The 24,974-nt window shown below is 22.2% G+C and overlaps 4 protein-coding genes across 4 annotated transcripts; 2 read left to right on the top strand and 2 right to left on the bottom strand.

Moving 5' to 3' along the window:
* Positions 1-293: 293 nt before the first annotated feature.
* Positions 294-17,665, top strand: PVVCY_0500640 (conserved Plasmodium protein, unknown function; the record flags this gene model as incomplete). Its single annotated transcript, XM_037635011.1, has 5 exons — positions 294-494; positions 613-7,105; positions 7,203-16,736; positions 16,831-17,263; positions 17,416-17,665. 5 exons carry the CDS (start codon positions 294-296, stop codon positions 17,663-17,665), a joined length of 16,911 nt encoding a protein of 5,636 aa, XP_037490199.1.
* A 603-nt stretch (positions 17,666-18,268) lies between these two features.
* Positions 18,269-19,057, bottom strand: PVVCY_0500630 (deoxyribose-phosphate aldolase, putative; the record flags this gene model as incomplete). Its single annotated transcript, XM_008627435.1, has 1 exon — positions 18,269-19,057. One exon carries the CDS (start codon positions 19,055-19,057, stop codon positions 18,269-18,271), a length of 789 nt encoding a protein of 262 aa, XP_008625657.1.
* Positions 19,058-19,854: 797 nt separating this feature from the next.
* Positions 19,855-21,681, top strand: PVVCY_0500620 (ATP-dependent RNA helicase ROK1, putative; the record flags this gene model as incomplete). Its single annotated transcript, XM_008627434.1, has 1 exon — positions 19,855-21,681. The coding sequence occupies one exon, from the start codon at positions 19,855-19,857 to the stop codon at positions 21,679-21,681; it is 1,827 nt and encodes a 608-aa protein (XP_008625656.1).
* A 792-nt stretch (positions 21,682-22,473) lies between these two features.
* Positions 22,474-24,828, bottom strand: PVVCY_0500610 (endomembrane protein 70, putative; the record flags this gene model as incomplete). Its single annotated transcript, XM_037635010.1, has 7 exons — positions 22,474-22,476; positions 22,559-22,640; positions 22,777-22,844; positions 22,961-23,819; positions 23,904-24,010; positions 24,110-24,490; positions 24,733-24,828. The coding sequence occupies 7 exons, from the start codon at positions 24,826-24,828 to the stop codon at positions 22,474-22,476; spliced, it is 1,596 nt and encodes a 531-aa protein (XP_037490198.1).
* Between the last annotated feature and the right edge of the window lie 146 nt (positions 24,829-24,974).

Here is a 24,974-nt window from a genome sequence, read left to right as displayed (position 1 = left end):
AACTTTTTTTAAAATTACTTTAACTTTTTTAATATATTTTGATTCTTTAAATATTTTATCCTATTACACTTTTGTTTTATTTTTCATACCCTTGCTCCCCGTTTCTGTTTTTTTTTTTTTGTTGTCCAAGATAATAATGATAAAAAGATAAATCGGGCTATAAATAATCTGTCCGTTTTTCTTTTTTTTGAAGTTAGTATATATTTAATATATGTGTAAATGTAAAAAAGATAATAAACTATTATTTTTAGTTTGATTGTTTATTCAAAATATGTAACGAGCTTTTGTGAATAATGATAAAGGGGTTATCCAAAAATATTGTAAATTTTTTGTTGTCATCTTTCTTTGAAAATATCGAAGAGAAACAGTTACAGACATCACTAATTAGAGGGAAAGTACATCTACAAAATGTTAAAATTAAGAAAAAGTTTTTTGACATCTTGTACCTTCCATACACTATCAAATATGGATACATCCGCTCTCTAGACCTTCAGGTATTCAAAAAAAAAAAAAAAAAAAAAAAAAAAAAACATTATGCTATGGCATGATAAACTATTCTCGTATTATCATACACTTCTTAACATTTTTTACTTCTTCTTTTTCCTACTTTAGATTCCTCTCCTGTACTTGTTTCAAAAAGCGACGATAACGATCAAAGATGTAGTAATTGTTATAAAGGAGAAAAACTTCAATGATTTTAATATCGTTGAAGAAATTAATGGGGTAAAAATTGCAAAAAAAAATAATTTAAAAATCGAAGAAACAAATAGTAGTGGACCTAATTTAAATCAAAAAATAAATAAAGGAATAAATTCATTATTATATGAATTATATAATAATATATCTATTGATATAGAAAATGTTGAAGTAATATTAGAGGGATCTGAAAAAAAAAAAAATATTTTAGGATTATTTATAAAAAGAATAACTAGCTATAAATCTCATAATCAGTCATTTAAAATATACAAAGATTTTTCATTTATAGATGGTATGTTTTATATGGAAGATGAAAAAGCAAAGTATCTGATAAATAAAATAATAAAAAAGGAAGAAAAACGAAAAAAAAATAAAAAAAAAAATAGAAATGGTGATGAAATATATAATAAAATAAAAGATGTTACAAATAATTTACATAAAAAAAAATATATAATATCAGAAGTACCAATTGTTGTATTGTCTACAATATTATCTGTAGAAAAATCAACACAATATATGCATTATAACTCAAAATATATTTTTAAAAAAAAAAAATATTTTGATTTAAAATGTTCACATTGTGATAAATATCTATATCAATGTAAAGAAGTAAAAAAGGAAAAAGGAATATTTGAAAAATTTTTAAATCAAAATATACATTTTAACGATGATGATAATAAATTAAGTAAAGAAGAATGTGAAGTGTGTAGAAAAAAAAATGATTTAGAAAAATTAAAACATGAAGAATCTGCAAAAGATGCCGTAGAATCAAATGCTCATAATAATGCATCTACAATTAAAGATGACAATCAAATAAATAGCCATAAACAAAATAATCATATTTGTGAAAATTGTAAACAAAATCTGATCAGTGATAAAAAATTATATAACAGTGAATCCAATTTACAATCTAATGTTAAAGAAAACAAATTATCAAATATAGATAATTTTAATATATTAGAAGAAAATATAAATTTTAAAGAAAATGAATATATTACATTTATTTTACACGTCGATAATTTTAATGTAAATTTATCGTTTACTCAATTGTGTCAAATACTTGATATTGTAAATTTTTATTTAATTTATAGTTGTTTTGTTAATGGATTATATTTAGAAGAATGGTTGAATATACCAGAAGTAAAAGAAATTTTAATGTATAAAAAGGAATTGCTAAAAAAAAGAAAAAAAGAAAAACATGATAAAGATTTTATTGAAAATTTTGAATATACTCATAGTTTTCAGATTATATATAGTATAAGAAAACATGTTAATAATATTTTAAGAGAGAGCAAAACAAGTGACAATTCCATAAATAATAAAGTTACTGCTACCCCAAAAAATGATACTAATAATAATATGAAAAATGATACATCTTCTTTAAAAAATAGTACATCTAACTTAGATGCAAGTAACGAATTAGATTCTAATGATAAAGTAAAGAAAAACGAAAAGGAACAAGAAAAAAATAGCGTTGTTCAAAATGACCAAAATTATGAAAATTTACATAGTGTAAGAAATATGCAATCCAAATCTTCGGAAGAAATGCCAGTTATTCTAAATTTTAAATTAGTATTTAAAAAAGTAAATCTCAATTTATATAGTTATGAAAAAACAAATAAAATAATACAAATAAATATGATAAATTTTGAACTAGCATTAAAAAATTATATTAATACTGATTTTGCTTATTTTATATTGCTAAATGATATTAATGTTTTATTTTTGTATAAAAATAAAAAATATCCTTTGTTAAGTCTTTTTAAAACAAACACAATTGAAAATGTCAATCAAAAAGGGAAAAAAAAAGATTCTTTTAATAAAAAAAATAGAAGAAAAAGTATAAATTATTTATTTAACCCAGATGTGTGTAATAGTATTTCACAAGGTGTAATCAATCGAAATGATACAACAACAATTGTTAATACTAGTAGTAATGAAACAGGATTAGATAAAGATGGTGGTGGTTCTACATCTATAATTGATTCTAAAAGTGAAAAAAGTATTCATAATATAAAAGGTAAACAAGATAAAAATAAAGAAGTAGACAAAAATAAATTGAATGATCATAAAATAAATAACAAATCAAAAGATGATAAAAAAGTTAATCCAAATGAAATTAAAAATACAAATAAAGAAAATGAAAATGCTATATCACTTTTTGTTTATAACAAATTTGATACTTCCCAAAATAAAATTTATTTTAGATGCAATCGAAATTTATTAATTACATTAAGTGTTAAAGAAATATATAATGTCATGAATATTAACTACGATTTTAAATGTCTTGATTTTGAAAAAAAAATAAAAACATATCAAAGTTTATATTACTATTATTTATTAGGAAAAAAATATTGTAGAGAATTATATATATCATCTGAAAAAGATTTTGCAGATATCAATATTAATTTTATGAATAATATTTATATAAATTTAATTATAAATAAAAAATATTCATTATTAGCAAGGCTCCAAAAAATTTCTTTAAATTCATTTTTTTTTACAAAAACTAATATTCAAAGTTATTTAGAAAATTTAACTATGATAAATGATAATAAGGTTGAAAATCAAGAAAGTTTATCTAAATTAGATGCAACCAATTCAGTTAATGTAGGTTTTACACCAAATAATAATATATTATTAAATTCAAATGATTCCATAATAAATGGTTCTAATTCAGAACTTAACCAAATAAACAATCGTAATGAATTGATAAATAATAACAATGATGATAAGAAAGATGTGATCAAAGGAATTATTGAAAATGAATCAAAAATAATGTCAAACAAATCTTATTCAAATATATATTATAACGATTCTAAAAAAGAAAATGTATCTATATCTAATTCATATTATAATAAAATGTTAAGTTCAGATAATGATATATGTGATGATAATCAAAAAATAAAAATGGAATATAAAAAATATTATCAAGACTTTTTAAGAGTAAATGATTTAAAAAATATAGAAAAATCAAAAAAAATTGAAAAAAAATATAATAAAAATCAAACAAAACAAACAGAAACAAATAACATCGATTCATCAAATGAGCTTAGTAATACTATTGTTACATCTAATATTGTAGAAAAAAATAAATATGATTATTTAAGTAGTTCTTCCTATAAATCTAAAATATATAATATAAACTATAATGATAGTAATTATATACACAACAGTAATAGTAGTTACATTCAGGGTGAAGCATTCGATTTTGATAGTGAAGTAATAAATGAACATAAAGAAAAAAGAAAAAATAAATATAAAAAAAAGAAAAGAAAAGTAGAAACAAATAGTGAAAGTGAACATACAAATTCATATAATCATCAAAAAAAAAAAAAAAAAAGTGTTTCAAATAAAGATGTAAATAGTAATACTAGTGATGATAATACTAGTGTTACTTGTTCAGAAAAAGAAGAAAAAGAAACTTTGATTACAGCAGTTCAACAAAAAAGGACATGTTTTAATCTATCTATTTTTTTTATGAAAAATAAAAGTAACGAAAAAATTCAAAAAATATTATTAGAAGAAAATTCAAAAAATAAAAAATATGTTTTAAAACCATTGAAAATATCATTCGATGCAATTATATATAATTTTAAAGATGGAAATGAAAAAAGACTGAGTTTTATTCATACTAATTATAAACAATATTTATATTTAAATTTTGATGATAAACATATTTTTAAATTAATTTTTTTTTACTATCATTATAAATTCTATGTTGATAAAATATTTGAACAATTAAATAATAGAAATAATTCAGATTATTTAAATTTAAATACAATTGATTTTAGAAGTTATAAAACTTTACAAGTATTATTAGACAATGCTTTTGTTAATAATAAAAGTGAAATTGAAAATAAATTTGTTCATAAAAAAAGTAGTGATAACGAATTAGTGTCTGAAAATGAAGGAAATAAAACAGCAGAAGTAATTGAATCAAGTCTAGTAGACAATGAAATTGAAACACATGATTATCCAAAAGTCTGTGAAAATCAAAATGAAGAAGAAGCAAATACAATAATTAATCTAAATAATTCAACGGTAGAAAACTGTGATCATATTCAAGAAGATTTAAATAATAATATATCATTGAATGATACTAATGTAGAAAATGATGAAATAATTGATATTGAAAAGTTTGATGAAAATAATACTACTATTTGTGTTAATACAGAAAATGATGTAAGTGTAAAAAAGGAATCTATAAATATTCAAAAAGTTCAAAAAAATGTGAAAAAAAAAGAAAAAAAAAAAAACTTTTTTAATTATGAAAAAGCATATAATAAAGTTGATAGAAATGTGAACAATGAAATTTCTAATAGTAATAAACATGAATTAATTACATTTTTGAGTAAAATAAAAATATATTTTAATAATTATAAAAAAAATAAACGTATGATATCTATACATATTTATGATGTCTTAATTTACTTGTTTAATGATGATCAAATTTCTAAATTAGTTTTGAATCTAAAAAAATTCAATGTCCTTAATTGCTTATCGTATCAAGACCATTCACATATTAATAGACATGATGCTAGTACTTGTGAAAATAATTATGATATCCAAGATGAACACAATTTTAATAGTAATCGCTATTTCAACAATGATAAATATTATAATTTAAATACAATTCCTGGATTTGAAAATAAACATCAGATAAATAAAATAAATAAAATTGATTCTAAATTATATGATAAAAAAAATAGTACCCATAATGGAATATATTTATATAATAGTATATTAAAACTAGCTAAAAATGGTGATTTTATATTTTCATATGATTATAAAAATCCTCAAATTGATAAAATTAATAAAAATAATAAAAGTTTAAGTAATATTGATACTCAAAATGTTAAGGATAAAAATGTTACATCAAATAATGAAACCCAAATTGAAGAATCTACTAAAAAAATTAATGGATATCAAGAATTATATAATAATACATCTATGATTATTTCTGAAGATCCAAAAAAAATCCATTTTGATAATGTAAATAAAAGATTTACTAAAAAAAGTATTGATTTTGTTCATCCAAATTATTATAATAGTTTAAATGTCGATTATTTTACATTTAATGCTCCTGAAACAAATGAACAGAAACCAGACGATACTCTTGAAATATGCCCAAGTAGTATAGACGCAGGAATTAGTAGCATAGAAATTGCTAACATCCCTGTAGATACAACAACTACCAGTATAGAACTGCCAAATATAAGTACCGACATAAATAATAGCATCATTGAAAAACCTTCACAAAGTATGGAAAATGAAAAAACCAGCTTAGAAAGTTTGACAAATGTTTCTGAAAATATTAACACAAATAATAATCCTATTGATGAAAGTTACCCACCAAAAGATACTGAAAATGCAAACTTAATTGAACAGAGTAATGAAGTTAGTAATACTATGGAAGAAAATGATAAATTTATGTCAGTAAATAATACCCAAAGCTTAAATGAAATAGACGGAGAAATACCTGGTGAACCGAATGAGCAGTCGGATAAAGTGCCGAGCCCCGAAACTGTGAAAGAAACCCTGAACGAAAATATGAACGAAAATATGAATGTCAATATGAATGACAATGCAAATGAAAGTGTAAAAGACTCTTTGAAAGGCAAGTTAAGTAAAAGTGATGAAGAGGATGGGTTGACGAGATGGGACAAAGACGAGTCGCAGAAAAAGAGGAGACTCGACCTAGATATATCTATTTTCCGAGCTTTAAAAAAAGCAAAATGTTTAGATATTGACAAAGACGATATTAATGAATATTATTCATTCGAAATTATGGAAAATGATAGAATTGAGGAAGTTGAAAAGGGTGGAGATATTGTAGTAGAGGGTGCTGAAAGCGGTGCAGAAGATAACGGGGCAAATTTAGAAACCGGTGTAATTTCTGCGGATGAATCAGTAAGTCAACATGGCTATTCAAATGAAGTAGAAGTAAAAAATACAGAAGGTTTAAAAAATAAATATGAAGATGAATATGATGAAGAAGGAAATGATAATGAAAACGAAGATGAAGAAGTAGAAATTGTAAAACGTAAAGAAATTGATGATATACAAAATATAGCATTTCATTTAGTTAACTTTGAAGTTATTATTGATTATATTTATTTTATAAATGTATATAAATGGATTACTAAATTAAATTTAAAATATGAACAAATAAAAAAAATTTCTGATTTTTCTGCATATTCTTACAATAGTATTAATGAAAAATCAGATGCAAATACCCCCAAATTTAATTACACACTCTTTTTACAAAATAATAAAATATATATTCCAATTTACAAACTATCTATTCATGAATACACTTATTATGAAAATGCAAAGAATAATTTATACACCTCCTTTTTGCCTACTATGGAATTTCATTTTTCCTGCTCCTACAAGTCCATCAACGGTAAGTCTCACATGTTTCACCATTCGAATGGCATATATACATGAGTTTTTTTATCTTATTTTTCCATGTTTTTATTTTTAACTTTTCACTTTTGCAGAGAACGAGGAGAACCTGACGAATGTACAGGTCCGAAACTTCGGGAACAAGCTAGTTGTGCCTTCCCTTCAGATGTACAAACACAAAAAGAGCCGACGATGGAAAATCTGTATACTGAACTTCAATTGTAAAGATAAAACTAGTGAAACAATTTTAAATGATTTTCGATTTCAATTAAATATGAGAAGAAAACAAAATAATGAAAGTTTAGATATCGATGAAGAGATTAGTAGTTATGAAGATTTAAATATGCCTGACAATCGTCAAAAAATAAATTCATTAAATACATATTTCAGTGCAATGTCTAGTAACATTTTAGATGGAGAAAAAAATTCAAATATAAAAAGTTCTATAAAAAAAATAATCCGATTTTACAATGATCCAATAATAATAAATTTTTCAAGTGAAATAATTAAAAATATGATAATTTGTTATAACAATTTTAATTATTTTATGAATTATATAAATAGAATCCAAACTAATATTAACAATAGTTCTAATAATGAAAAATATGAACAAAATAATTCTACCAATTTAGATGCAGCTAGCGAAAATAAAAATATAATTAATGATATACTTAATTATTTATATAATGAAACAAATGATATATTATTCGAATATTTTTTAGATGATTTTCGATTAAGCTTATATGAAGGACATAGTAATTTAAATATGCCACTTATAAATATTAGTATGTTTGATATTAAAGTATTTTTTCAAAAAAAATATAATATAAATAATTTTATAAATTTTTATCTTAATATAGATGTATATGATAATTATAAAATTTTATATGACAATTTAATAGAAAAAGTTGAAATACTTTTATCTTTCGAAAATTGCAAAAATAAAATGAATATCCTCAACTTTAACATAGAGACATCATATATTAATATATTATACACAAACAAAATAAAAGATTTAATTATAAATTATTCTACAATGTTATTAGACAAATATAAAACCAGTATTGAAGCAACATATGAAGATATAGATGCAGATATTCGAAGAAAAGAACAACAAATGAATTCAAAATTATTAAACTTTTTTAATAATATCTTTATTATAAAAAATCAAAATAATCCTAAATATGGAATTGGATTTAAGGATACCCTATATGATAATAGTATAAATATTACATCTAAAATTTATAATTTTACTGGATTGACAATAAATCTACGATTTAAACAATCACTTAGAAGTAAAGTTCAAAATCATAATGAAAAAAAAGATGGACATGATAATGTAAAACATAATGGAAATAAAAATAAATTTATATTTTATGAATTACCTAATAATGGACATGGTGGACTATTAAAAGATGAAAATGGAAAAGTATGTGAACTAGCTGTTATTATAAAATTATTTAATTATATTTATGAAATAGTAGATATAGAAAGAAATAAAAATACTTGTGATATTCGATTTATACCAATTATATATGATTTAAAAAAAAGTAATGAAAAAAAAAAAATTATTATAAAAAAATATGATAATAATTATGATATGTATAACGAATATAGTGTCAAAAATAAAGTTTTTAAAACATTTATTAAATTATATATACAAACTAATATTGATGACAAAGGAGTAGTAACAATTTATTTTTCTTCAAACTTATTTATTCATAATACTACAAATACTAACTTTGTTATTTTATACCATCCGATAATTTATTATTTCTTACTTTTCAATGAATTATTTATATATAATCAAAATAATTTAAATACAAAAAAACATTCTTTAAAAGGAACTAGAACAGTTTTGAAATCTAATGAAAAATATTTTTTTCCAATAATTTCTTTTATGCCACTTTTAGTAATATATGACTACATGAAAAAGAAGAACAATGAATTTATAGAAAAAAGTGATGAACATTTTATTAATACAAATATAATTAAATCTAAACCTTCCAAAAAAATTAGTGACACTTATTCGGATATACACACTTTTAGTAAACATAACAGGAGCTACTACATAGATTATGAGCATGCTTTGTATAAAAAAAATGAAATAGACAATGATGATTATACAAATAGTTTTATACGGATTGATAATTTGAAAAAAAACAGTTTAGAAGATAATGAAACATATAATAGTGTCTCGATTTTAGATAAATTCACAGGAAACAATATGCATAATACTATTCCGATAAATACTAACTACAACCTATTAAATAGTCCTATATATCAAGATAGCAATCAAAATAGACAACAAATTGATGAAAATAAAATAAACTTACAACATATCAAAGAATCAAATAAATGTAAATTAAATAAAATTTTAAAAAAACTTAAAATTTATATTAATGAAAAAAATATGAATAATAGTATAAAAGATATTAATAATATATATATAGTAAAAAAAGATGTATATAATTATTATATAAATAAATATTATAGTAGCAGAAAATGTTATCTAGATATATTTAATTTTTTAAAAAAAAATGGAGCACGAAAATTATTTAGCAATTCAAGTGTAAGAGAAATTATATATAGACATTCTTATGATTTTCAAAAATATAATTTATTTTCACAAACTTTAAAATTAAAAACAATAAAAGTTATTTGTTGTGATCCAAATAGTAAATATGGAAATGGAAAATATAAAAATGAAGATGGATTATTTAATTATAAACAAAATAATGTATTAAATAATTTTATAACTAATCGTGAACAGCTTGTTATAGTAAGTGATGACAATCGTGATGATACTATAAATGCTAATAAACAAATAGATGTATATGATGAAAAACATAGTGCTGAATTAAAACAAATTCCAGATTCAAATTATCTCATGAAATTTATGACTTTATATGAAAAACATGAAAAAAAAAATAAAAACCATTTAAACAGTGCAAAAAATAATATATTAATGAGTATTGATAGTATGAAGACCAATGAAAGATATTTAGGTACTATTCATCGGAATAGAAAAGGTTCAAATTTATCTCGAAGAATTAAATATTATTATGAAAATTCATTAAAGAATGAAGAAGATAATCTAGAAATGGATGAACATAATAATGTAAATAAAAATACTGCAACGGTAGATAATTCTCACAGTGATCATGTAATAAATATGGAAGTAAATGAAAACAGTTGTATCGATATTCAAAATAATTGTTTAACAGAAGAAAAGAAAGAAAAAAACATTCCAAATGCAAACGATGCCTTATGTTCTGTAGATAATGATATAAAAAATGAAAACTTAAAAAGGATAGTATTTTCAGCTAAAAAACAAAGCAATTTTAGTAACACATTAATATGTGAACAAAAGAATTTAGAAATAAATAAGTTTTATACATTTGGTATTTTAATTGATTATATTTTTGAAGTTCATAATTTAATGTTTAATGATATTTCTATTGGATATTATCAAAAATATAATGTAAATAATATACCTAAAAAAATAAAAAAAATAAAAAAAGAAACAATTTTACCTAAAAGTGTAAAACATTTAGATAATATACCAAGTTATATTAAATTTTTTTATCAAATAAATGGAAATTCAAATAATAATAATAATGTAGAAGATAATGAAATAACTTATACTTTTCATTTTTTTTCAAAAAAAATACCAATCCATCAATTAAATAATACAAATAGTAAGTATGTTCAAATCAAAATGCGTATAGGATGTATTCATGATACAAAAAATGATATAATATATAAAAAAAAACAATTTAGATTTAATTTATTTAGAAGGAAAGCAACAATAAGTAATACAATAGCAGCATACTCTTCAAGTTCATCTAAAAAACGTGTATATTTATCATCAGCCAATTATGAAAAATTATGTCAAGAAATTCCTAGATTCTTTTATCTCAACATTGTGTTACGTAGAAAAACAGATTTTAGCTGTACAAATAATGTAAATAGTTTTAAAAAAATAATAGATAGTAGTGTTTTACAATTATTATTATATTCCTATTTTTATTTTCAAAACAATTTAGATAACGACATAATTATACAATCAAATGCTAATTCACAAAAAGTAAAAAAAAATACTTGTATGCTTTTTGGTGAGTTAGAAAGTACTAAAGTCGTTTTAAAAATATTACATAATAATAAATTATTTACTTCGAAAAAATTAAAGATTAATGAAGTTTGCTTAAATAAAAAAATTATATTAACATGTAAGCAAAATAAAAAAAGAGAATATTTATTTTTATCTCTAAATATTACTATATATGGTAATATATATAATACAAAAATTATTACAATCAATAATAGATACACAATTATTAACAATACTAATCATACATTATATGTTCAGGAAATATGTAAAGAATTTAAAATAATTAAAAAAGATAGTAAGACATTACCACAAATTGAAAAAACAAATCAACAAATTGTATCTGAAAAGGAAGTTAAACAAAATAAAATGAATACAAATATAGATGAAGAACCTAAATCGTCATTAAAAAATAAAATATTTAATGTATTTGAAATTAAACCTCATGAATCTTTTTACTATCATCCCTTACATGCAAACAAATATTATCTTAAATTCTCTTACACAAACATAAATGATTATATCAATAATAATATACTACCTCAAAGTGAAAGCTATGAATTTATGGATAAATATCAAGACGCTAAACATTTAGTTTATAATTATTTAAAAAAGAAAATTCCCAAAAAAACAAAAAATCCAACATATCTAATAAATATAGATAAAAATGATCAAACTTTTAAAAAAAAGGAAGAACTATTTAATCAGTTTTATACAAGTCCTATAGATATCGAGAAAGTTGGAAGTAGCAAAATATTTCACAAGGCACTCATAAAGGTACCAAGGTTGTCTGAACATGTTGAAAAGGATGAAGCCCCAAATATGGCAGTAAACACTCCTAACATGGTCCTTGAACAGAAAAACCAATTTGACATGTATAATAAGACAAAACTTGTGGATGAAATAAAATACTCAGAAAATATTAAGACACAAAATGAAACAATTCTTTTATTAGAGGATGAAAACGAACCAGCAGATATCGCATTGTCAATTAAAAATAGTATTGAATCAGTAAAGAATTTTGTTATAAACATGAATGAGGAGTGTAATGATAATTCAAACGAGTCTGCTATGAAATATTGTGAAAATGATGAAGTTTGCAAAAATAAAAACACAAATAAATCGATTGTAAAACAAAAAACAAACTATTGGTATAAAGAAGAAAATATAATATCTGAAGTTAACATCACATTAAATAGTAACACAAGTATTGAGATCAACATATCTATTGATAATAATCCAGATACAATCATACATAATAATACAAATTATTGTTTAGTATATTATCAAAGAAAAACAAAAAAAAAAATAGTAAATTTATTAAAGCCATATGATAAAGAAATATTTGGATGGACAGACATATCAAAACCTAAAGTTGTGAAATTCTTTTTAGTTTTAAAAAAAGTTGGTGTTTATGTTTTTTACTGTAATGTAGATATTGTTAAAGAACATAATTGTATAGTTATAAATGATAATAGAAAAATAAATGTATCAACTAAAATTGAAAATGGAAAAAGAGTTTTCTGTCTTGAAGAAATAAATACAGAAGCATTAGAAAACCAATTAGACTATTTTGTAAATAGTAAAAGTTTTATTAAACTTAATGAAGAAAAAAAAGTTGACACAACTAATAAAAAAAAAAAAAAAAAAAAAATTGTAAAAATAGATTTTTATAGAAAATTTAGATTAAAAAAAAATAGAGATGATGATATAAGAGCTAAACAACAATTTTTAAGATATAGAAAATCAAAGAAAAAAAAAAAAAACTTTTTAAAAGAATTTAAAATTATTAACAAAAATCCATTTAATGCTATTTATATGAAAGCCAAAAAGAAAAAACAAAAACAAAAACAAACTGAAAGGAAAATGAAAAATACAAAAAAATACTTTAACATTAGATCTCTATTTATTTTAAAAAATCTAGACTTAAAAAATAAAAAAGATAATAATAAATTTGAAAAAAGAAAAAAAAAAAATACAAAAATTATATCAAATAAAATGTCTAACAAACAAATTATAGAATATGATACAAATCAAAATAACAGTTCTAATCAGACGAAAAAATTTGATGAACAAAATTTTAAGGCACTATTTATGAAAAAGACAATAAGAGGAAAGAAAAAAAAAAAAAAAAATATTAACAAACTTTTATATGATAGTTATAAAAGAAAGTTTTCACATCAAACATCTGAAAAATTTATATATTCCAACAGTTTGGAAGGTTCAATACATAACAATGTAGACAATGATAAGGTTAGTGAACATGAACAAGATAACTATTATGCATTAAATAACAATATGAAAGTAAAACGTAAATTAAGTGATTATATATTTAGAAAAATAAAAAACAATGAAAAAAAATTAAAGGGCTTGAAGAAAATATATCCAGCATTTCTACGAAATAGTAAAAGTATCGAGTTTAATGAAATTATGGAAAAATGCTTTTCAGATAAAGGAGAAGAACATGAAAATATAGATGACATAAAAAGTTTGAATAACAATTTAACTCATTCACGCATGGGTAATAATCAAGGTAGCGGAAATAGTGGACATAATGGAAAAGCGTCGAAAAAAAATCCAAATTATCAAATAAAATTTTTTACTAACATTCAATTATGGTTTAAAGGAATAAAACTAAACTTGTTAGAGGAATCATCAAACTATTTAATTTCATTTGAAGTTAATAATTTATTTGTAAAAAAAGAATATATAGAAAATATTGGATATTACAATGTTGATATTAAAATTAAGAATATTTTATCATATGCTATTTACAAATATCTTAGTGTTTATGCATTATTATATACAAACGATGAGATTAATTTAAAAAAAAATAACATGCGAATTTTTATAAACAAGCTTGAATCAAAAAGAAATTTATTTTTAAAAAAAAAAAAATATATAAAAGATGAAGACCAATATTCTATTATATCGTCAGTCGGTTCTACATTAGATTTAAAGGATAGAGGTTTTGCATTTCCTGATTATAGACTTGATAAAATATATGACAGTACAGATGATTTTAATGATAACTCTGAATTTATAGTTTGTAATTTTCAATATGTAGAAAAATTTGAAACACTTTTCTTTAAATACTTTTTATTAAGTATAAAACCACTTGTAATAAATGCAGACATAAATTCAATCACTGTTTTATTTTATTTTTACAAAACTTTTTACACTGATCAGAATTTTGAAAATGAAGAAGGAAATACTAAAAAGTTACATGAAACAAATGCAGCAGATCCGACTATGTATACTTACACTCTCAATGATGATCAAAAAGAATTTAGTATTGAAAATAAAAAAAATAATGAAATACGAGATAATTATTATTCTTCAAACTTATTAAATGAACATGCAGGAGGAAAAACAGATATAGATAATAGATGCTTAGCATGTGGTGAAGTAAATAACTGTTTAATTTTAGATCAAGACAATGCTGAATTTAATAATGATATAGAACAGAATCAGCTAGTAAAAGATAAAGTATATCGAAATATTGATAAATATATTAAAGAAGATGAAAATGTAAAAAATAATATAGTTACATCACATAATTGTGAAAAAGGAGAAGCAAGTAAACATGTATATTTACAATATGTATGTATAGATAAAATAAATATATTATTAAATTTTAAATCTGAATATAAAAAAGAATTAAATAATAATAATATTAATGATGCATTTTATGAAGAATATATAAGTGCATATAATAAGTTAGGAGATATTTCAAATTGTAATATTATTTTAAAAAGTTTATCAAATATTCACATATTTACAAATGCCAATAATTTATTTAATTTTTTACTAAACTTTTACTACAATCAAACAATTGTAAATCTATCAAATTTGTTAATTTCTTTTAATATTATTGGAAGTCCAACATCTTTTATAGCCCATGTTAAGAAATCTTTTTGTGAATTTTTTGCAATATTGAAAGATAACGAGATTGAAGATAAAGAATATGAAATTGAACAAAATAAAAAAAAAAATATTTCACCAAGAAATAATTTATCATATAGAATGCATGGCGAACTTGACAACATCTCATTTGTAGATCATAATAATCCTAACAATTTAGGGGATGCACATTTATTTTCAAAAATTCAAAACAAAGAAGATATTTTTAACTTTTTTGATGGATCTAATGAAAGTTCATTGATCGATGAAAAAGAAGACATAATGGGAAATGAAAAATATATTATGCATTTATTAAATGATTATAATTCATCTTGTGAAAATAATACAATTTATGAGGATAAACATTTAAATAGTATTAAAAATACTATAAGTTTTGAATTTGAAAATAAAAATGATATTAACAGAATGAGTTATTCAGATTATACTGATAATGGATCTATAGAACCCACTTTAAATCTTGATAAAAAAAATGAATTAGAAAATTTAATGTTACAAGATGATAGTATATCATTAAGTTATTTAAATTTTGACAATAAAAGAAATGATATCCTTGATGATAATCAAAATGAACTTCCCAATGATCACGTGGAAAAAAAAGAAAATGAAAAAAAACAAAATAAAAAAAAACAAAATATTTTTATGACATCTATATCATTTATTACAGGATGCTGGAATAAGTTTATGTATTTGATTAGAAAATTAAGACGTCTATTTTTAGGAATGTATGTATTAAATATAGAACTTATATTGTCGCTTTTATTTTCCGTTACTCTCATATTACAATCACTTATCAATATAATAGACAAAATAAATATTAACAGTTCAAACAGAATAGTTTTAAGGAATAAAAAATATGAAAGAAATAAACCATTAGTTTCTAATAATATTGAAGAATTTCATAATTTTAATATAACGAAATTATTTTACTATTATATAAGTTTATATATAAATATGTTTAGCATAATTTATTATAATATACTATATAAAATAAAAAAAAATAAAACAGATATAACAAGAGAAAATAATATTATTAAAACAAATTTAAAATTAAATACACCAAAAAAAAGAAAATTTGCATTTATATTTAATTTCTTTTTAATTATATTTACAATAATCAAAATTTTTATTCTTGGACATATAGTATTCTCATTATTATGCTTACTAACTATTAATAATACTTTTCAAACAATCCTTAGATCATGTATTAAGTTAGTATATTATCAAACAAATAAAAATTGTCTTGACTTTTTAAATACAAATAATATTAATCATATAAGTACTATTAGCTATATCAAAATTAATCAAGTATTAAATAAATATATATCACTTAAAGAACCATTTAAAATATTTTTAACATACCAAGATTTTGTTGATATTAAAACACAAAATAAAATTAACTATTTTGTTTATACAAAAGAATTATTCTTTTATATACAAGAAAACAATGTATTATTCTTGTTCAGAAAAAATGATTTAAAAAAAATTGACGTTATTATACATACAGTCACAAACAGTTTCACTATCAACCGATTTTACAACCGCAAAGAAAGCCGCTTCTTCCGAAAAAACCTCTCTAGAAATATTCCTGACCTAGGTAAGTCCCCCTTCTCTCGTCTACATATCCATGTTTTTTCTTATTTTTTTTAATTATTCTCATTAATTTTATTTGCTTTTTTTTTTCTCTTCAGCCGACCACGTAACCTGCGACGAAAACAACAGTGTCGAGTCCTCATTCTACAACAAGAGCCTAGGATCCAATGACCCCAAGGAAAATAAAAACATTATTTATTTTTTTAATTCCGAGCTAGCATTAACAAAAAAGAATGAAATAATAAACTTAAATAATAATAATCAAAATTATATGATAACAATTAATATTACAGTTCGAAACAATATGAATATAATGGAAAATGTGTACTACAATCCGAATAAATTTTTTAAATTCCTTTCTAAAATTGAAAAAAACTATAATAATATATACTCACCATTATTTAAAAGTTCAACCAATGATGGAAAACATAATAAAGAAAAATATAATAAAAATAAAACTAACATAGAGACCAGATGTACTGGATCGAAGGGTTTTGGATTTTTCTCGTTTTTTATGTTTCTTCTAAAATGGTAAGCATTTACAAACATTTTATATAAAACATGCTTTGTGAGTTTTGAAATAATTTATTGTTTCTTATTTGTGGGAAGTCAGTATTTACATCACAATTTTATATTATATATATCATTCACATTGTGTTTTATTTTATTTTTTGTTTACGCAGCACGATATTGTTCTATCCTATTTATCTATTATTTCAAAGAAATAAAACAATACAAGATGAGACACCAGAACGTAAATCTAAAAAGAATAAAGAAGAAAATAAAGGAATAAATGATGATATAAAAAAAGGAAAAGGAAAAAATGTAAAAAAAAATGTACCTAAACATATTGTCTTTAAATTAAATTTTGAGGATTTTCAATCATGCCTAAACATTTTCGAATGCCTATGCAGATTTGTTAATAATGATTAGTCACCTATTTTGTTATATGCAACGAAAATATTTTAAATATTCATTGTCTTTTGTTCTACCTTTAAACAGTTTTCCGCTTTTTTATTTTATGCATAACCTATTTTAATGTGTACCCATTGTTTTTTTTATCTATTTCAATTTTATTTAAAATTTATTTAAATTTTATTGAAAATTTTATAAATTTGTTATTTTATATTATTTTTTTTGTAATTTTGTATTCATTTGTACATTATTTATTTCACTGTTTACAATAATTGAATATACGAACCGAAGAATATAATAAATATGACAAACTTAACAGCTAATTTATTTTTGAGAAAACCAAAGGCTTGTATCATCAAGCATGCTTCATTATTATTTATATTATAAAGTTGTTACAGTATATGGGTAATAATGTAAAAATGTAAAAATAAAATGAAAACACTAATAGATATGCTAGCAAAATAATAAAAACATACATAAAAATAGAGCAACTTTCAAAGTGTTAAGAAAAAAGTGTGGATGCGGAAAATAAACTTACATTATAATGCATTTACTAAGTTTGCAAATAGTGGTTTTGTTTTTAAATCCATTTATACCTTGTTATAATATTGTTTAAATAAATTATGTTGGACATTGGGCAATAACTTTTCTTAATTTGATTACTAATGATGATGACCCAATCCTAAAATTGTCTGGATGACATGCAAGAGCACTTAAAAATCTTCTTGCTAATAAAATATAATGGCTAGCTGTATTTAAATCGGATATACCACCAGATACTTTTAATCCAATTTTATTCATTTTTTCAGGATTATTTTGTATATGTTCTTTTATTGCTTTTATAATATATTCAACTGAAGAAGGTGTTGCATGAATTTGAACTTTTCCTGTTGATGTTTTTACAAAATCTGCATTCCCATCAAGGACAGCTAAAGTTGTTTTTACAATTAAATCTTCTGTTTTAAGTTCACCAACTTCAATAATAACTTTTAATACTTTATTTTTTAATAAATTTTTAACACTTTGTGTTAGTTTAGTAGCTTCTTTTAATCCTTCATCAACATTTTCTATAATTTTTTTATAATTTATGACTAAATCAATTTCATCAGCTCCATCTTCTACAGCTTTTTTTGTGTCGTTAAGAATTTTTTCCATATCATCCGTTCCATGTGGAAAATTTATTACACATGCGATTTTAGGCTTGAATGGATTTATTTCTTGTTTTATTTTTTCATTAATAAATTTTACAAATTTAGGATATACACAAACTGCTGCTGCGAATGGGCATGTCCTAACTGACTCTTTACATAATTCCCTTATATCATCTTCAGTACCATTTTCGTCCAAAAATGTATGATCAGTTAAGCAAATAACTGACCACGCTGCAAATTTTTCTGTATAGTTAGCCATTTTTTGTGAAAAAATAATTATATATAAAAAAAAAACAAAAAAAATATTATTAACAGTTCAGGTATTTTTCTTAATATTTTAGCTAGTTATAAAATATGCGGAATTGTTACAATAAAAAAAAAATAAAATTGAATAGCTCAAATATAATACTTCCACTATGCCGTTGATAAGAAAACGGAAAATATATAATTGAATGATAGTTTATTATAGGAAATGATTCAATTGAAATTTATTGGGTAACGTATGTACATTCAAAATAAAATAAATGAAATAATGTGCAAATAGGTAGCAATAAAATAGTTAAATAAATATTAACATGTACATACGATAACATGTATAAATGACTGTATGCTTTTGATTGCATTGGATGTGGTTATATTTTTTATTGAATTAAACATTATAATATTATCAAATTTGACATAATTGTATATTTTATATATATATATATATATATGGGAACAATAGTCCCCCTTTAATTAATGTAAATTTATTGAATAGAACGTTTTTTGAAAACAATAAACGGAATACATATGTAGAGAAATAGTCGGGGGCGGAAAAAATAGAACAAAAAATATTTTTATTTACTAGCCATAATTTTTATTTATAGCTATAATTTTTATTAATTAGTCATAATTTTTATTAATTAGTCATAATTTTTTATTTATTAATTCACCTTTTTCAAATTTGCTATACTATTTTTTTTTGTACTTTAGCATTGCGACCAAATGAATGAATTAACAAAAATAGGAAATCCCTTTTTTCAAACTTAAGCATTATATATGTATGAAAAAAACAAAATGGATGTAGTAAAGAAGTTAACATATGGATTAAATTTAAAAAATAATGATTTGATGGGTTTAAAAGAAGAAAATTTAAAGCCCTTAAAAAATATAATAAATATAAATACTCCTACAGTGTCAGATATAAATAATAGTAAAAAAAAAGGGATAATAAAAGATTGGGAATCTATAAAATTTTCAAATTTTAAAAAAAATGAAAAGTTAGTGAAAACATATATGAAAGAAAATGACATAAATATTGAGTATTTTAATTTGAATAGAATTGTAACCCCTATTCGTTTTTTCAACGATATTGCTGATTATATTGAAAATACAGATTATGATAATAATAAAGCAATTCAAAATGTGGATAAGGATGACAATAGTTCTTGCTTGAAAATAAATAAAGAAAAAAGTGACGATAATATTATTTCAGAAAGTAAGGTGGATCTTATAAAAGATGAAATAAATAATGTTAATGAAAATATAGAAATAGGAGATAAAAAAATAAAAAGTGAAGAAATAAAAAAACTTATGAATACAATAAAAAATACATTATGTTTTGAATATCCAACATGCATTCAAAAAATATGTATACCATCAATTTTAAATGGGTTTAATACAATTTGTATTTCTCAAACTGGGAGTGGTAAGACATGTGCCTTTTTAATTCCACTTCTTCTCAAACTAATTAGTCATGACAATGTAAACAATAATGAAGGTACTGACTTGTTTTATTTTCGAAGTCTTGTAATAGTTCCAACTGTTGAGCTAGCTATTCAAATTTATGAACATGCAATAATTTTATTTGAGTCGTTCAGAAAATTTAACATAATTAATCTTCAAAACAAAGAAATTGAAATTAACAAAAATGTTGATGTATGTATTTGTACCCCCTTAGTACTTTTACAATTATTGGAAAAAGAAAAAAAAATAAGTTTACAAAAATGTTTTTATATAGTTTTTGATGAAGTAGATAAACTTTTTGAAATAAAATTTTTAGAACATGTTAATAATTTATTAAATAAAATAAAAAATATAAAAATTCAAAAAATATTTACAACCGCTACATTACCAGGAAAAGTTAAATCATTTATAAATACATTATGTGTAAATTATACTATTGTTTATTTTGGTAAAAATATAAATACAATAAATAATAATATAAAGCAAGAATTAATATATGTAAATAATGAAGATGATAAATTTATAGTATTAAATAACTTAATAAAAAATAAAGAAATACATATACCAGTTTTAATATTTACAGATAGTATAGAAAAATGTAAATATATTTATAAAAATTTGATAAAATCAATGAGCAGTATTAATACAAATAATATAAATTATACATCCTATGTTGATACATTAACTTCTGATAAATCCAAAGAAGAAAGAAATAAAATATTTCAAAAACTTAAATCTGGAAATATTTGGTACCTTGTATGTACTGATGTTTTAAGTAGAGGTATAGATATAAATGGAATTGAAACAGTTATAAATTATGATGTATGTTATGATAAATATAATTATATTCATAGAATCGGTAGAGTATGTCGATCTGATAATAAAAAGGAAGGTAAGGCAATCACATTTTTTACAAAAAATAATATTAAATATATGAAGGATATTGTAAGGTTTGTTAAAAATAGTGGAACCCCAATTCCAGAGTATTTAGAAAATTATAGGTTTTCCCCAATACCCAAATTTAAGTATTTTGCTAAGGGTCAAAAAAAAGTTAAGAAGACAGAAAAGAAGGGAAGAAATATGAAAGAGGTTAAGAAGACAGAAAAGAAAGGAAGAAAGATGAAAAAAAAGAAGAACAAGCGGAATAGTGAGAATTGAAAATCTGACTTATAAAGTTGTGTGTCAAATTAGCACTCTTGTGTTGCATTTTTTTGTTATTATAATTTTATTTACCATTTTTTAAATATCTTTTTATTAATTTGTTTATACATTTTTTACGTAACTTTTATTTTTCATTTTTAAGTGTTTAATAATTTGTCATTGCAATTGCATATTTGCAAACAATAATTAAAAACTTTGTAAAAATAATAATTGAAACTAAAGAAATTAATTAATATTAGGCAAAATAAAAATTAAAGAGTTTGTCACGACATATAAACATAAATACATAGAAGTGTTCTATGAATATGCCAAGGTAATTTATAAAAATATAATCTTTAGCTTGACAAAATTTATATCAAATGGATTGAAGAAAAAAAATATGTACAACAAAATATACTAGCAGCAATATGCATACCATGCATATAGAATGAATGGCTCTTGTTGATAAATAGAAGTAAAAAATGAAATGTAAAAAATGAAATGTAAAAAATGAAATATAAAAAATATTGTAACTTTTTTGTAAACATAAACATTATATGAACAACATTTTAATCAATTTTTATGGATGAATAAATTTTTTTTAGAAAAATAAAAGAGGCTATAAATCCTGCAGTGCCAGTATATATAAAACAAGTATAAGACATAATAAATGAATATGCAAAATAAATAAAAGTTTCTGAAAATGTATATATAGTTAATTTTGAAAAAAAATAATAAATCGAATATAAAAATAAAAATATTCCAGAAAAGCCTGGAGCAAAAAAGGATTTCCACCACCAATTGTAATCCTCACTAAAATGAAAAAAAAAAAATATATTATGTAAAAATGCGTAGGTACATGCTTAATAAATGAACAGTCCCTATGATGACTTACCATGATAGTGTATAGTATGTTATGGCTATCGACAATTGGGCACTTAATAGTCCCAACAAAAATATCACTAAAAATAGGAAACCTGAAAAGGAAAAATTGTATGCACAATGTCATGTTGCTCAAAAATTTCATTTTATTTTGCTCAAAATTTTCTTATTATTTTTTTCAAATTTTTCAAAATTTTCAAATTTGTCTTTCATTTTCTTTCTCTTCCGTACCGACTAAGTAATACATGTTTCTTTTCCATAGGGAAGTGAAGAGGAAGAAAAGCTCGGTGTACATCGTCCTAAAAGGGAAAGAGAAGTGGGCATATGTAGAAATAAGCAGAAGTAGAAACATGTTTGGCTTGTCTTTTTTTTATTTATTCAGTTCTGGGACTTACGCAAATAGAACGAGTCCGACGAGGATAGAGGAAACAAAAAAGGAATTCAAAAGGGGCTGCTTTGGAATATGTCTTGGGATATTATTAACACGGACAGGTAATTCAGTTGGTTTTTTTTTATTTCCAATATATGAGCCAAGGCATATTAAAGGGATTGATATACCAAACCATAATATACAAACAGATATTAAAGAACTAAAAGATATTGCAGTGTTAGAATTTTCATATTTTAATACAATATTGATAAGAAAAAATATAAGAAATAATATAAATGGATATATCATTGATGTTCTTAGAACAGTAAGTTTGACATGTTTACTTCTGAATAATTTATATAATCTTGATGATGCATAACCAGATATACTACTAATAAATATCCATATAAAAAACATTATCTGTACATATCTATATCTTTGTTTATATTTATATATTCCTATAAAAGATATAATAGCACAAACAATAATCATAAATATTAATTGTATACCAACCCCAATAAATGCTGAAAAAAATGTTGAATTTCTTGGTTTTCTAAATACATCACCATGAACTAATTTCCATCCTCTATCATCTAAATCATCTGTTTCAAATATGTTTGTATTTATTCTGTTATATTTATTTATATCTTTATGTAATGTCTTAATTAAAATTGTACTTATAAATCCAGACAATAAGACAATTAAAATTATGCTATTAATAATTGAAAACCAATGTATCATACTTTGATCATTTAAATTTCTATAATAATGTTCTGATCTATGTTGATAGGAATTATCACTTTTTTCATATATTATATCATATTTAAATATAACTTTTTTATTTTTTTCCATTATAAAACTTGTCTCGTTATTAGTACATGTATCATTGTCTGTGAAGTCATGGCTGTACAAAGGGAAGTAAATAAGTAGAAAATTTCAGAGTTGCACTTTACATTTTTATAAAATTTTCAACGTGTTTTCATCTTACCTCACAGGATTTACTTCAAACCCAACTATATAGTGAGAATCTGAGTTTGGTTTTGCACTGTTATACAAAATTTTTATTTTGTAATAATTGTAGAGATGGTATTGACCCTGTAAAGGAAGTTCAAGAAGGTTATGTGCCGCATGAAATGGGGGTTGTTTTATTTACTTTTTTTTTTTTTTTTTTCACATTTTTCATATTGCTCGTACATCTTTTATGAATCCGATTGGAACTCCAGAGTAATATAGGCCTTTCCTCTTTGTGTCTTCTCGAAATATATCCATATTGTCAGTATTATAAATAATATTGTAGTTGTATAGAATTAAATATTTATATTTATTATATACATCATCATTTATTAGTACTTCACAATAATTAGCACATGTTTTATTTTTTTTAAATTTTGTTTCTATAAATGAGTTATATAATATATCTCCTGAAATTATTTTAAAAATATTTGGTGTCCTTTCCCCTTTTTTGTTATTATTTGAAGAACATAAAGGATATGAAAAATAATTTAAACTTGTAACTGCTCTCCTACTAGATAAATTTTTTATATTAATAACAACATTGTCCCCTTCTTTATATGCCTGTCAAGTCAGGGAAGTAAAGAACCCATGTATATAAGTCTTCATATTATGCACACACACGTATGTATAAGTATGGAGACTAGGGAATGTCTCGAAAATGTATTATAATTTGCAACAAACGTGCATTCAACATTCGATTATGAAATATATTTCATTCTGCTATTTTGCTAGTTTTATTTATTTTATTTTTTTTTTATTTCCATTATTTTCAACATTCGATGGTTTCTTTGTTTTTCACTTACTGTAGGGCTCATTCCGGGAAGATAGGCGTCCCCATTTTTCACAAAATAAGTTGAGAGCCAAAAAAAAACTTGGATCCATAAAAATCGACACAGCATTTTATATAAAAAGAATGAATATGAACATTATTGTTGGCAAAAATTTCTAAAAATACAACCTTTGCTTATATTAACATGTACACATACATACGTGCACATATATTAATTTTACATATGCACAAGCCCTGTATTATAAAAAGTTACAT

The sequence above is a fragment of the Plasmodium vinckei genome, assembly GCF_900681995.1.
Source record: "Plasmodium vinckei vinckei genome assembly, chromosome: PVVCY_05".
In the NCBI taxonomy this organism is placed as follows: Eukaryota; Apicomplexa; class Aconoidasida; order Haemosporida; family Plasmodiidae; genus Plasmodium; species Plasmodium vinckei.
The sequence above is the reverse complement of the archived record's forward strand: the minus strand, read 5'-3'. Positions and strand labels throughout refer to the sequence as shown.